Source organism: Carcharodon carcharias, chromosome 12, assembly GCF_017639515.1.
Source record: "Carcharodon carcharias isolate sCarCar2 chromosome 12, sCarCar2.pri, whole genome shotgun sequence".
Lineage (NCBI taxonomy): Eukaryota > Metazoa > Chordata > Chondrichthyes > Lamniformes > Lamnidae > Carcharodon > Carcharodon carcharias.
Window position 1 is genome coordinate 79,988,727 of NC_054478.1, and position 14,476 is coordinate 80,003,202.

General features: G+C 43.5%; 1 protein-coding gene across 2 annotated transcripts in view; it reads left to right on the plus strand.

Annotated features, from left to right (window-relative positions):
• Window positions 1-14,476, plus strand: part of LOC121284803 (integrin alpha-6-like) — a 129,232-nt gene that overhangs the window by 27,379 nt on the left and 87,377 nt on the right. For both annotated transcript variants that reach the window (XM_041200497.1, XM_041200498.1), the window contains exon 2: window positions 11,629-11,756. In XM_041200497.1, coding sequence (XP_041056431.1) covers window positions 11,629-11,756 — 128 coding nt within the window. The remainder of the gene's footprint in view (window positions 1-11,628; window positions 11,757-14,476) is intronic.

Genomic DNA, 14,476 nt, shown 5'->3' on the forward strand with positions numbered 1-14,476 from the left:
AACACACGCACATGCACACAGGACAAAACAAACAGGGTTTCTGCAGAGGTTGGCATTTAAAGGAGAAAAACCTTCTTATCAATGGGATAACTTTGAGAAAGAATAACATTTGATGTTGTCAATCTGGTATTCCTGTGTGCAAAGACAGACTGCTGGTCACAGTAGTTGTCTGCAAGTTCTTTCCGAAGGACCTTCAGTGTGGAGGAGAGCAGAGTGGAATCAATGTCCTTGGGATCTTTCTCTCGCCTTGGGTTTCCAAATACAGGTGAGTAATACTGAGATGAAAATCTCTAGCTGGATACTGATAGCTACGCAGAATTTCAGTCGAGACAGGGAGAGAGTGAGTTGGGTAACCTTTTTGGTTTGTTCCCAAAAACTGAGTCCAAAAATCAAGTTCAAAACAGAAAACTCATCTCAGTCAGGTGGTTTCCAGAAAATCAGGAGTGCCTCAGTCTGAAAACAGTAGTTTCTTCCTCCAGAAATTGAAGGTCAAATAAGCAAATAGTTCTTATCTTGTTAGATGCCATACTGGTCATTTAGCTGAAGTCATGTGATCTTGGAAAAGCCAGTTTGCGCTCAGTCAAAGTGAGCTTATAACCTTTCTTAAAAAAAACACCCAGGTCAGTTCCCAAGAAAGTGTCCAAATAACTCAAAGTCCTTCCAATTTAAAAAAAACCATATAGTTCTTGCAGGTATGTATTTATAACTTAGTGATGGCACAAATAGGTGGTTGGAAACTCCCCTTGGTGTAAGATATGACACCAAGGTTGAGAGCAGACTGGTTTAGCAGACTTTACAGAAATATTTTTTTACATAATTTTAACATTTATTTCGATCTATTATTTTATCTCCACCTTTTAGCCCATTTCGATCCCTTTCTCCCCCCCCCCCCCCCCCCCCCCCACCCCCCCCCAAAACCCCCCCAGGGCCATCTGCCACTAGCTTGTCCTGCTTGTTACCCTTAATGTCTCCATTAGCACATTCCTTAGATAATATCACCACCGTCATCACCCTTTTGTCTATTACATCTTTGGCAATCTTTTCTTTGTCTTCACCTATCACTGGCCCCCTATCGAGCTGTACCTGTCCTATCCCCCTCAACCAGCTTATAGTTCACCACATTTCTGTATTTTCTTAGTTCTGATGAAGGGTCATACGTACTCAACGTCAACTGTATTCCTCTCCACAGATGCTGTCAGACTGTTGCCAGGGAGAGGGATGGAGTCAGTAGCTAGGGAATGAAGTTTGGAGTGAGGACCAAAATCAATGTCTTTCCAATATTTAACTAGGGGAAATATCTGCTTATTCAGCACTAGCTGATGGATAAATAGTCTGATAATTTAGCACCCCCTCAGCCTTCTCTGCTCTAAGTAAAACAACCCTGGCTTATCTAGTCTCTCCAGCCCAGGCAACATCCTTGTATCCATTGCTGTCAGGTACCTGGAGACACCCTCTGCTGAGAACAGGAAATTACCACATGCAGGGTGTCTTTGCATGGCCAGGGTGGGATTGATAATCCAATCAGATGACTCGATTTAAGACATTACCCTATATGCTGAGAGACCAGGGTCAGAAAGGCCAGAGCTCCCAAGGACATAGTGATGTGTGATTTGATCAGTTATGTGGAGGAATTTGTTCAGTGGACTGACCACCTGGGAATGAGCACCAGCATGGGGGTCTTACTAAGCACCTGGTGTTGTAAGTATATACTATTGCTTAGTGGGTTAATAAAGGCTTTCCACAAATTGTATCCATAGTTTTTGTGTCGATACCAAATACAAGGTGAGGACATTAGAGGTTAGTAAGATTCCTCCCTGGTTAAGAGTCTTGCAAAGATGGGTGGGTTATTTTGACGTTACTTCTACTTAATATCAGTGTGTCCTGCTGATTGTTTGATCACTGTTGGGGATTGGGAAAAGAGTTCCCAAGCACCTTTTTTCAACTTTTGTTCTAGTTTCCTCTCCCAGGAGATTGCATGACTCTTTGTGGGGAGGGGATGCATAGCTCTTTGTGGGGAGGGGTTGGAAGTGATGAAGTGCAGAATTTACACTTTGTCAGGATGGTGGAGGCCTAATGGACCAGTTACTCTTTTCTTGTCCTTTTTTGTAGGTTTGTGTGAAGACATAGACATATAACTGGAAGAGATTAATGAAGCCCTGTTTCTGGATAAGATTAGCTAACCAAGGACAGACGAGAACAAACATGCAATCTGCTATTCTTTAATGGCTACTCGACAATTAAGAGTTGTATTAATTTTTATATGAAGAAATTAAACTTTTTTTTATTTTCGACCATTGATAATAAAGTCATAGACTAGTATGACCCCCACCTCCTGCAACCTTGTTCCCGTTGTGCTTTCTTAACAATAGCCCTGTTTTATACCACAGCAATCCTTCAACATGAGCATTGCTGTGAGAGTTCTGAAACAAAACCAAAGCTGGAAGCATACAACAGGTCAGTCAAGTTATGCAGAGAGAACAAAGAAGTCAACTTCTGCCACTAGTTTGTCCTGCTTGCTACCCTTAATGTCCCCATTAGCACATTACTTAAATAATATCACGACTGTCAACACCCCTTTGTCCTTTTGTCTATGACATCTTTGGCAGTCTCTTCCTTGCATCCGCCTATCACTGGCCCCCTATCCAGCTCCACCTGTCCCACCCCCCTCTACCAGCTTATATTTCACCTCATTTCTCTATTTCCTTAGATCTGATGAACAGTCATTCAGACTAAAAGCGTCAACTGTATTCCTCTCCACAGATGCTGTCAAACCTGCTGAGTTTTTCCAAGTATTTTTGTTTTTGTTTCAACTTTTCAGGTTTGGTCATCCTTCTCAACTGAGAAATAAGTGACGAGCATATTAACATAATCAGAAAAGAAGGGAAGCTGGAGGGAGAAAAACCACTGTGCAGCCAAACACACACACACACACACACACACAAGTAATATATGAAAAAGACAAAATCGGAGAGGGATTAGAAGTGGAATGATGTAATAGATAATCTCAGTCAAATAATGAATATTATTAAGACATTTTTAAAAAATCGAAGCAAAACTGGGTATCAGATGTGAGTTGAAATGGATTTGACAATGAGGTTATTGCTGAAGTCTAAAATTATTTAGACCAAAGGGTTGCAGGATGCCTGGCAGAGAGATGAGTTATATTGTTCTTGAAGTTTATTTTGAACTTTAACCATTGTGTTGAATTAAACTTTATCCATTTGCAAAACCCGCCTTTGTGCTTCACTAAATCCTTCATTACAATGTCAGTTAGGAATAGCGTTTTTTTGCTTCTGAATGAGAAGGTTGTGTTCAAATGTCACTCCAGAAACTTTAGTAAATAATCTAGGCTGGCAGTTCAGTGCAATAGACAAATCCTAGTGCAATTCACAGCATGTCAGCAACTGCTTTTAAGGTGAGATGTTGAACCCTCAAATGGATTGAAATGACCTCATGGGGTACTCGAGGAAGAGTAAGGAACTTCTCTCTCTGTCCTGACCAATACTTTATTCCTCAATCAATATGACTGAAATTGATTAACTAGGCATTTTTCTCATTACTATTTATGAGGCCATTCTGTGGTGTTCTGGTTGCCATGGTTTCTATACGTTGCAACAGTGACTACACTTCTAAAAGTACGTTATTAGCTGTGAAGGACTTCGGGATATTCTGAAATAATAAAAGATGCTATCGAAATGTTAGTTCTTTTCTCTCGCCTTGGTCAGGTGTTGCTCTTGTGCTATTTTCTGTTTGGGAAAGTGGATGCATGTTGTTTGTATTAGGGTGATAAAGGAAGGGAGGATGTGTCATTGCTGTTTTATTGGCAGCTGTAACTAATTAATGGGTAATGTGCTGTGAAAAAAATGGGTAATGTGCTGTGCTTTTTAGAAGAGATTATTTATTTCATCAACTTATTTGCATCTTAGCTCCAGCAATGTACCTCCAGCTCAGCTGAAAAGAGACATGTAGATATGTGAAGAGAAGATTGGGTTTGGCCATGGTCTCACCCTGCGTGCGCGCACTACCCCACCCCCCCACCCCTGTCCATATTCACAATTCTAAAGTGACCAAGGTGAGATGCCATAGAATCCTGTTGCACAGACATCAGCAGCAGTCAGCTGGGCTGTAAGGGTCCATACTTTCAACAGTGGGGAATGGAAACTGTCAAAATCAACAGTGGGACTTTGTATTAAATGTCCATGTATGAGCTTCACCTTCCGCAATTATTTTTAAAGCTATATCATGCCTGTCAGCCACATTTCATCCTTATTTTCAACTTTGGAGAAACTTGAATCTGATTTTCAATTATAGAGATTGCACTCATAGTGCAAAGATGTAGATTATGCTTCAGTCTTTCTCTCTCTTCAGGTACCATGCCCTGAGAGGGTGTTGGTGACCATGGACCTCCATGTTACTCTTGCTCTGGAGGCATGGATTATCTTCACTGGTGGTACATTCATCTAGTTTGCGAGGCTCTTCAGAACGATCATTCTTCGTCTACCCCGATCTCTTTTACCATCGACCTTTCCCGTCAGCATCAGACTTTCTAAATCACGATTTCTTGTCACATGCCCAAGAACTTCCAACTTCTTCCTGATCTTGGTCAGCAAAGTTCTTCTGGTCTCAGATTTTGCCAGCACCTCTTCATTAGTAGTGTGACTTATCCAAGATATCTTGGTTATTTGCCTCAAGAACCACAACTTCGTAGCCTCAATTCTTCTCTGTATTGCTTCAGCGATTGTTAACACTCATTTCTATTTGTTACAATTGATGTGAGGATTCTTAGCTTTGTTTTCATGTTTAATTTTGAGTTGATCATAATCTTTTTCAATTTTTGAAATGCATTTTTGGCCATTCCAACCCTTCACCTTATTTCTTGGTCACACTTTCCCTCTGATGTTAACATACTTTCTAGGTAACAAAATTTGTCTATTTGCTTGACCTTTTCATTCTTCATTCTAGCATTTCCATGGAAGCATTTCTGTAATAAATAGGATATAAATTTAATTTATTATTTAAATACTCAATCACTTTAGATTTGAAACTCAGGCTAGCTAATTCTAAAATGATGCCCAGATTCCAGTTCGGTCATTCGTTTTTTTATTTCTGTGAAGAGCCAACTGTCAAATAGCCAAGATTCCTTGGCTGTAAAAGCCAAGTGCTTGTAACCACACTGAAGCAGAAGGAGGAGAATAAAGGACATTTTATAAATTTTAGCACTTGTTATATACAATTTTAAACCTTATACTTCCAAAGACAATGAAGGGACTAACTGTAAATTTAAGTAACTGGGCTCATGCCCTATTTTTTTACGGTTGCTGTATGTAGAGTTTAAATGTTTCAAACTTTCTTTGAAAAGCTACAGAGTGAAGGGAGGTAAAAGACCTAGTGTGGGTAAGAGCGTAGGGTGGCAGCTGGATAGGGTGATGAGGTCAGGTTGGGTCGGGGGGAGGGGGTAGTTGGGTGGTGGGGGCTGTACTGGTCGGAGGAGAGTCCAGGGTGAGGTGGACTAGTTGGGTTGTAGGAGGGCGGGGAGTCATGGGCGGATGGTTATTGAGAGTGATTTGGCGGGGGGGACGGGGGGGCAATTGTATAGTTACCAAGGGTAGACCAGGTTTTAATCTGTCTAAATTTTTCTGGGTAACTTACCAGACAAGTAAGTTGGAACTGTCTGAAGCTTCCAACTCTAACTCATAGTTGGAGATTTTTTTGAAGGGGTCCTAGGGAGCTGGGGAATTGCCCATTGGAAGTCTAGACTTCCTGGGTAATTCCCATGGAGTCATTGCAATGCGATCCAAAGGATCCCATAGTGTATCTGGTGAGGGTAGGTTCAGTTCTTGATGATCTGGAGACCAGAAGAGCTGGAGGCCCTTGAGACACAGCCTGAGATGGAATGGGAGCAGATGGCAGGGAAGTCAATTACTGGAGTCTGGCCCCGAGGACCTGGCAGGAGTGCTCCGAGAAATTCAGTGACCTTGCACTGATGTTTAGGTCAATGAATGCGTCTTCACATAACATCTCCTACCCACCATTCCACCAATCTCTCATCTGTTCAGTGCATCACATTGAGAAAGGGAATCATTCGCTACTTGCATAGACCATCAGTGCGAGCTCACTGAATATCTTGCAGCACTCTTGCCAGGTCCTTGGGGCCAGACTCCAGGAATTGACTTCCCTGCCATCTGCTCCCATTCCATCTTGGGGTGTGTGTCTCAAGGGCCTCCTGGCCCCTGCAGAAACATTGACACAGCTCTTCCAGTCTCCGGATAGTCAGGAACCGGACCCATCCCCACCGGATACGCTATGGGACCCCTTGGAAATCCCACTGCAATGACTTGCTTGCATGTCATGCAGCAGCAGCCAGCCTCTGGTTCTTTGTGGTGGCCCAAAAATGGTGCTTACAGCTGACAGTCATAGTCATAGGATGAAAATACCATGGCTGGTGCTTGGAAAGCAGGCATTCACCGAGAGTATCTTCTGATCATGGTTGCATGACAACTGATGTTGACGGAGTGATAACTCTTGCAGTCACAAGACGTTTCTTCCTTTAATATGTGGAGACCCACAGAGTTACATGCATGCAGTTGATTGCACTCTGCACCATTGGGAATGCTGCCAGCCTCGTAAATCCACTTTCTCTCTCCTACTTTTTTCTCTTGCCAGTGAGAATTGGATGAAATTCCCTCTCCTTCAATACAGATTCCCAGTCACCTTACTGAATCAATAATGGATGGTGCACTGTATGATGTTGCCTGCTCCTGTTGCTGAATGTCCAATGGTGTAGAAATTGAGTGTGATGGTAATCTTTGACCATTGCCGTCCTTGCCCCATTGTGTGGCTGCAGGTTGGAATGCAGGAACTGGCACCATTCAGTGACCATGACCTTATTGAAACACAGATGCCTCACTCTCTGCTCTTGGCAGAGCTGAAGGTGGGCAAAGTGCTACCTAAAGATCCTGGGTGAGTAGGGCCTTCTATAAGAGCCTTTCTGCTCATCCCTCTGAGAACTGATTTTCCCCTCCCTGCAGCCTGAGCTCCATTTCCATATCATTCAGTAGCCCAAGAGATCACTGCAACTATAGCTGCCAATATTGAAGCAGACTTTCTCCTGGCAGGGTAGAGAGCTCCTCTGACCACCTGGTCAGGATCATTTGAAAATCTATATACTTTATAGAAGGCTGTTATAGAAGGCCCTACTCACCAAGGATCTTTAGGTAGCACTTTGCCCACCTTCAGCTCTGCCAGGAGCAGAGAGTGAGGCATCTGTGTTTCAATAAGGTCATGGCCACTGAATGGTGCCAGTTCCTGCATTCCAACCTGCAGCCACACAATGGGGCAAGGATGGCAGTGATCAAAGATTACCATCACACTCAATTTCTACACCATTGGATCCTTTCAGACAGGAGCAGGCAACTTCATACAGTGCACCATCCATTATTGATTCAATAAGGTGACAGGGGATCTGTATTGAAGGAGGGGGAATTTCATCATCCAATTCTCACTGACAAGAGAAAAGTAGTAGGAGAGAGAAGGTGGATTTACCAGGCTGGCAGCATTACCAATGGTGCAGAGTGATATCAACTCCATGCATGTGGCTCTGTGGGTCCAAAACTTCTCCAATAGAACAACAAGCTCTGCACTAACAAAAATAAGTCAAAATCACCTTGACTGGTATTTAGATGGTGGTTATTTTTAAATAGTGTCTATTGGGAGTGGGGGCTGTCCCTTGTGCAGCTGAATGCGTGTTCAGCTTGGAGTGATACTGAGACAGCATTAACTTGTCCTTCACATTCCTAATTGGGAGATTGTGGGTTAAATCAGCATTGGAGGATGATTCACCTGCTCTGCAAGCTTTTGCTATACAGCCATGCTGCACCCCACCCCCTACCCTTTTTTTGGTCAGGGCATTTGCAGCAGAGGTGGCTAGAAACATTCCATCACCATTATTTCCCTTCTTGGACCTTCTGAAGTGCCAGCGCTAATGCCGTTATGAGCCTAATTTTGCAGTCCTAGTCCGTTTTGTTCTGTGGCTTTCTTTTCCTTCCTCGTGCCTCTATGCCATACATCATCTGAGGCTTAGAATTAAGTATTAACTTGCTCATAGTATCTGTGTCCCTGAAATTCCACACAGCAAGTTGCACTCCAATTGTGTTAATGAGACATGGGTTGCCCGTGCTGATTAGTGTGAGTACAACTGAAGATTAGAGCAGCAGATAAATGCCAAAGTGATTGGTTCACATCAAGAGGTTAGGCTGGATGTCTTGTGATTATTTTTGTGGCACTTTACAAGAGTGTCCACCAGAGGAGCAGCTGGCAGAGACAACCAAAGAAGTGAAAAGGATAGGCCCAAGGAAGAGCCTGCAACTTGCAATGAGTTGGGCCTTGTTAATGTAATAGAACAATGAAAAGAGACTCGTAGGAGAAAGCCTCCAAAAAATGTTTTTTATGTCATATTGCATTCTGGTTAATGGGATACAAACTTGGAATTTTACAGTATGGAATACATATTTCCCCCTAAGCAATAGTCTTCGCCTACTTCATTTAATCTTGTTGTAGTAGAGATTGCTGCAGAATGCCCGTAAGAAGCTGGCTCGTAGAAAGGGCAACCTGACTTTAATGATGTCATTCTCAATGAAGAGCAGGCAATGAGACTGGGTAGGTTCTTGTTCTGAGAGATTGCAAGGTTGGAGGCTTAGTGGTGATTGGACATTAATGCAACTGCAACATCCCCATGAGAGACCACAAGCCTCCATCTCCTTCTCTAACTCTTTAATCCTAAGGGAGTAATGCTTACCTATTCTTTGCTTGTAACCTCCTTTCCATATCAAGAGGCGCTGTAGGATGAAGATGATAGGAATGTGATGTTGTAGAGGAGAGGTGGAACTCCTTCATTGTGAATTATGAGGATGATAATGATATATACAAGGGTCAAATCCAAGAAAGAGATTCTGCAGTGATTTTCTACCTCATGTACCCTGGCACAGTGAACAGAAGGTATCCTGAAGACGACTGCTTAGTCATAGATGGTGTTGCCCAAAGATGACACTGTCCCAACACAGGTGTCCTATGACCTTCATCTGTTGCCTCTATACATATTCTTGACTAGGGACCCCCCATCACCAATTTTCTATCACCACAAGACTTGGCAAATGGACCCTGGTAGAAGCCTGCACATCACTTTGTTTCACGTGGGACCATGGGCCACCGTCATTGTCAATACGACCTTGACGGGTTGTGGTCATATTTTGGTGACATGTGGAACCACGATGACTGGGACCACCGTGCCACTGTAGCCTCCTTCTGTGCATCTCACAGGCTGCAAAGACAGTCTTCCTTCACCTGTTCTACCGTTGAGGACTTATCTTGCCTCTTAACAACAACACACAAGCGCTAGAGAAATACCATCAGCAATACCTCCACCACAACCTCTAGATTCACTGGGAGGATCAGTGAACAAATGCTAGGGTCCTTCTTGAAGCGAGCTCCACAAGTATTTGGCAAAACTCCTGCAAAATCAATTTTGATGGACTGGACACTGTCCAGATGGCCGAAAAGCCATTTGAGCCTTGTACTCATTTGTTATATTCTAAGTATAGATAAATCTAGTTCAAGATCAGAATATAGAAAGCATGTCTGAGAATTGTATGACAGATCTATGACTTTTATTATCTTTGTGATTCTTTTTCATTCTAAAACTGATTCATGATTATAAAACTACACTGGGAGGGAAATAGAAATGCATTTAAGAGAAGTTCAAATTTGAGTTGGGGAGCTTTTATTTGCCTTGCTATTGTTGTGCAGTTTTGCTAACCCTCCTGTTTTAGCTGCTGAAAGGTTCTTTTGTGCTTCTCCTTTTCAGAAGTTTTCAAGCTTCCCATCAATCTTTTATCCTTTGTTCAAGTTCATGACTGATGGTTTCAGAAGCGTCATGCACATTTATTAATGCCCTGTGGCTACTGCTGTTTGACACCATGCTTAATTTCATGAAATGAAAGCAAGTAATTGTGTTCTTGAAAAGATACAGGGGAAGGGAAGGCATTCTTGCAAAATGTTGATGTCGTTGCTGAAGTTGGCATTTAAAGAATCTGGCTGAGTAACTGTCCACACATAAGTGATCCAGTCAGAATCCATTTTTTTTTTCTCCTTTGCACTTGTTCAATGTTCAATTTCATTTTGCAAGAAACATTAGCATCTGGTTGTCCGTTATTAATCTCAATACAACCACTCACAAAAATAATCTGTATATCACTGGTAGCACATTAGCAAGGAAATATTTTAATATGTAGCAGCATTACAGTACAGTTAAAGTTGCCAAATTTTTAAAAAATGTATAACTTAATAGAAGTAGTAGGAGGGTCACCATGTTCCATTTTTAAAAGTGACACACTGTCAATCATTTTGGAGTTTGGGATTACATTGGGAAATGTAGGATGGAATATCCCTTCCCCTTCTGCTGACTGTTGTTCCACAGCAGCAAACACAAATTGGATCAGGAACGTGTTCGGCTGCATTTATGTGCTGGTTTATTGTAAACATATGAAAATTCAAGGACAATGTCAACCATTTTGTTTCCTATCAGTTTTGCCACAGTAATGCTGAATGCAATGTGCTGATAGTAATTGATGGATTAATTTTATTTAATTCTAGGTAGACTGTGCAAAATGTTCAATAAGTTATAATACTTCTAAAATTTTGCAGTAGCTGTGACAGAATTCTGAGGATTTCTTTTTCTGTCGTTCAGCCCATTCCAGGCCGAATCTTCGGTGGTGGCTTTGGGCCACTAAAATCTTTCAAATGACTCTGAGGCTGGAAAATCAGTCCAGGGAACATCTCCGGAGAGAGAGTGAATGGGGATGGAGAAGGGAGTTCTGTTGCACTGAATTCAAGCTTAACTTCTGCTATATTATAAAATGTATAAGAATTAATATTATCCTTAAGGCATCATAATTAGCAAAAATGTGTTGCATAGGACTCCAGCCAACTAGCCGTCACATTGTTATGTGGTAACTCTTAATTGGGCCTTGTCTCTCACTGAATGCCCTTCTGAAGATTGGTGAAACCGAATGCTCAAAGCAGATTAAAATGATCTTTTTACTTTGCAAATAACCCTTGCCGTTCCTGACCTGCATGCTTCAATTATTTTGAAAAAAATATTTAATCCCCTCACAAAAGAGTCAAGTTTTATAGCAATATGTAGGTTAATCAAGTGTGCTCTGCAAACACAAGCTCTTTAATGTCCAGTGAATGATAAGTGTTTGCATTACACCTCTGCTTATTCAGAAATCAGCTTTCAGTTACACTTGTGGCAAGCACAAGACAAGATCTGAAATGAAATGGCAGGAAGTGCTGACCTCATTTCTTTTGAGTGAAGAAATTTGGTAGAACGCTAGCATGTTTTTATTCTTTCAGCACAGCTACTTGTGCGGAATCGATCCTAAACTTGATATCAAGAGTAGAAGATTTCCAACTCTAACCTCTCAAAAGGTGTGGAGGCACAAAACTATATTTTTCTTTTATTCCTAGGGAAGTTCTCTGCCTTGGTTTGTGCTATATGTGCTAGTTTACTTGGGTTAATCTGTTGTATTCTTTCACCTCTAACCTTTTTTTAAAAAAATTTCTTCTGAACAGGTTATTGGTTGGTGCTCCAAAAGCAAAAGGACTTCCAAATCAAAAAGCTAAAATAACAGGAGGATTATACAAATGCCCCATCACATCCAAAGAAAATGACTGTGTGCGTGCCATTTTTGATGATGAGGGTGAGTATTATATTGCTAAAGCAAGTTCACTATCAAGATAACCAATGATATGGGCAGACCCAGTTAAATAGAAAATGCTGCTGGTTTGTAAGCATTTTTTTTAACTTCAAGGAGTCCTGAAAAGCATTTCATAATTTCCCCTGTATTGTAACAAACACCATATGTAAATTAACAATTAATTGCCCTTTTTTTAATTAACCAAACTTTGGAAAACTGTACAGCAACCCACAGACCCATCCCATGCTTCAGTGATGAACAAAATCATAATTGCCAACTGCTGAAGTTTTGCCTATGCAATCGGCTTTCTCAGTGACCATTTATATGATTCAAGGGTCCTTTTAAAATGCTTCTGAATTTTCCGAAGTTTAAATTGCCCCCATTGATTGGAGATTGTGAATTCAGTTTATTGGGCATGCTGCAATTCCAAGTAACATCTTGCACAATTGGGGGGTGGCAACTGTGATGGGGAAAAGGAAATGGGCAGGGGAGGGGAAAAGATTGGGGAGCTGATGAAAAAGTGAATCAAGACCATGCTGTCCAAATTGAAAATGAAACGACAGTCGTGATGGGCAAGATCAGTTGCTGTATGGGAGTGTGATCAGTGGGTGGGCGGAGATGCAAGTCAGCTCAGATGGACATCTGAAAACGAACCCCAGCAGGCAGCATTCAAAATGCTCAGGACAGTGAGGTGAGTGTGATACATGAAAGATCTACGTACGTGGGAGAATGCTTGCACGAGGCTCCGAAAGGCCCTGCCACACACATATTTCTCCCTCCAGAATCACTCATTGGCCAGCTTGCTCCCTCTGTGGTGACAGAGGACGTGATTGAGGGGCTCACAGGCAAAGGGGACTCAGAGGGACAGGACAGCGCCTGAGATCCCAGGGGTGTCCAGCCTCTGCTTCTTCTCCCTTCAGATGTCAGGGAGCCCCGGCCTGATGACTTGAGGGGAAGGAGCACCTGGAGGGACGTTGAGGTGCCCCGTTTCCCTCTCGCGTTGCCACTGCAGGAGCTCACCCATGGCTCCCGCGATGGAGTGCAGGTCTGTACACATCTCCGTGTTCTGCTGGACCAGGGTCTCCATGACATCCGCCATCCTCTCTATGGAGAACTCCATACACACGTGTGGGCACCATTTCATCAGAGCAGGTGGACGCACACCTCTGACTCGCGTGACACTCTGGTGAGGGTTTCCAGTAGCTCAGCGTGATGTTCCCACGCTTCTTGCTGAGTCTCCAGGATGAGTTGGAAGGCCAAATCTAGAGGCTTGACATCTGACTTGGACCTCACAGATGCCTGATCCACAGCAGCCCTCCAAGTGCCAGGGAGCTCAGCTGAATCTGCTTCTTGTTGCTGTGGTGACCACCAGATTGTGAACCTGAGCCCGCTCTAGATCCAGGTCCCCCCGAGATGTGTATCTCTAAACTGGTGCAGGGTGTGGGTAAGCGCTGTGATGGGTCTTCCAGGCTGTTTATTACCAGCTCTTCAATGGAGGAGGTGGCCTCTTGGCTGGAGGTGAGGACGTGGATGGAGCTGAGGGACTGGCTGGCTGAGTGTGTTGGTCGCTTAGCAAAGCTCCCTGTGGACCAAAGTAGAGATAAGTAGTGCATGGCAGCAGAGTCAAAAGCAGGAAAGAGAGCACTCGCACAGAGAGGGATGATGTGTTGCAGGATCCTCATGAGGGTGTTCGCTGCCAACCTCACCGTCACCGCAGGCATGGTCCATGTCCTCACCAGTCAGTGCGGCAGCACACTCCTCAAAGTGAGAGGGGTCTAATGTGAGTCACTCCACCCCTAGCTTGGGACCTCTTCCTGCCGATGTGAGCAGGCTTTTCCTGCATGAAAATGGATGGAGAGTGTGTGAGCAGGAGGCATGGCGCTGGGTGGACTGTTTGTGTGGTGAGCAGAGCCATGGACAGGATGAGGACATACGCTTGAGAGGGTATGAGCCTGATGGAGATGTGAGCATGTGTGAAAGAGTTAGTGGTGAAGTCCCTTGACATGTGAGATCCCTCTGGATGTGTCATGGGTTTGTGAGTGTGTGAGTTCAGAATGTTGAGAAGAGTAAATTACCTTGGCGGAATGAATGAGACCACTTGCCCTGTAGCGGTGTTGGGTGGCTGTCTTCTTTTGCAGGGCATTGGCGCTGACCACTGCCACCACTGCCTCCCAAGCCAGATTAGTGAGGTTGCTGCTCGTCCTGCAGCCACAGCGGGCGTAGAAAACATCATGACGAGCCTCGCTGCGTCCAAAAAGTGCTCGAGGGACGCGTCATTGAACCTGGGGGCTGCAGTCTTTTTGTCTTTCAGGGGCCCATGTCTTCTTTACAGGAGTTGTGGGCTCGAAGCACTGAGAGGCGTGTGTGCAGCTGGACTTTAAATATGGCACCCGGCGTGATGATCAATGAGGTGATGGCATGGCGGTCAAACGAGAGCCCGCCCACCATGGAAACAGTGTTTCTCGGGAATACATAATTAATGCGACGGGTTTGGGACGATAGTGTGAAAAGCCGCCGTTGCAGCCTGCGGGTAAAGCATCGTTTTACCTGCCCGCTACCTCACTTAGTGCAAATCTGGGACAATTCTATCCATAGAGTATAGGAGTAAGGAGGTTATGTTAACCTCCTATAAAAGACTGGTCCGGCCTCAACTGGAGTATTGTGCCCAGTTCTGAACACTGCACTTTAGGAATGATGTGAAGGCATATAAAGAGGGTGCAGAA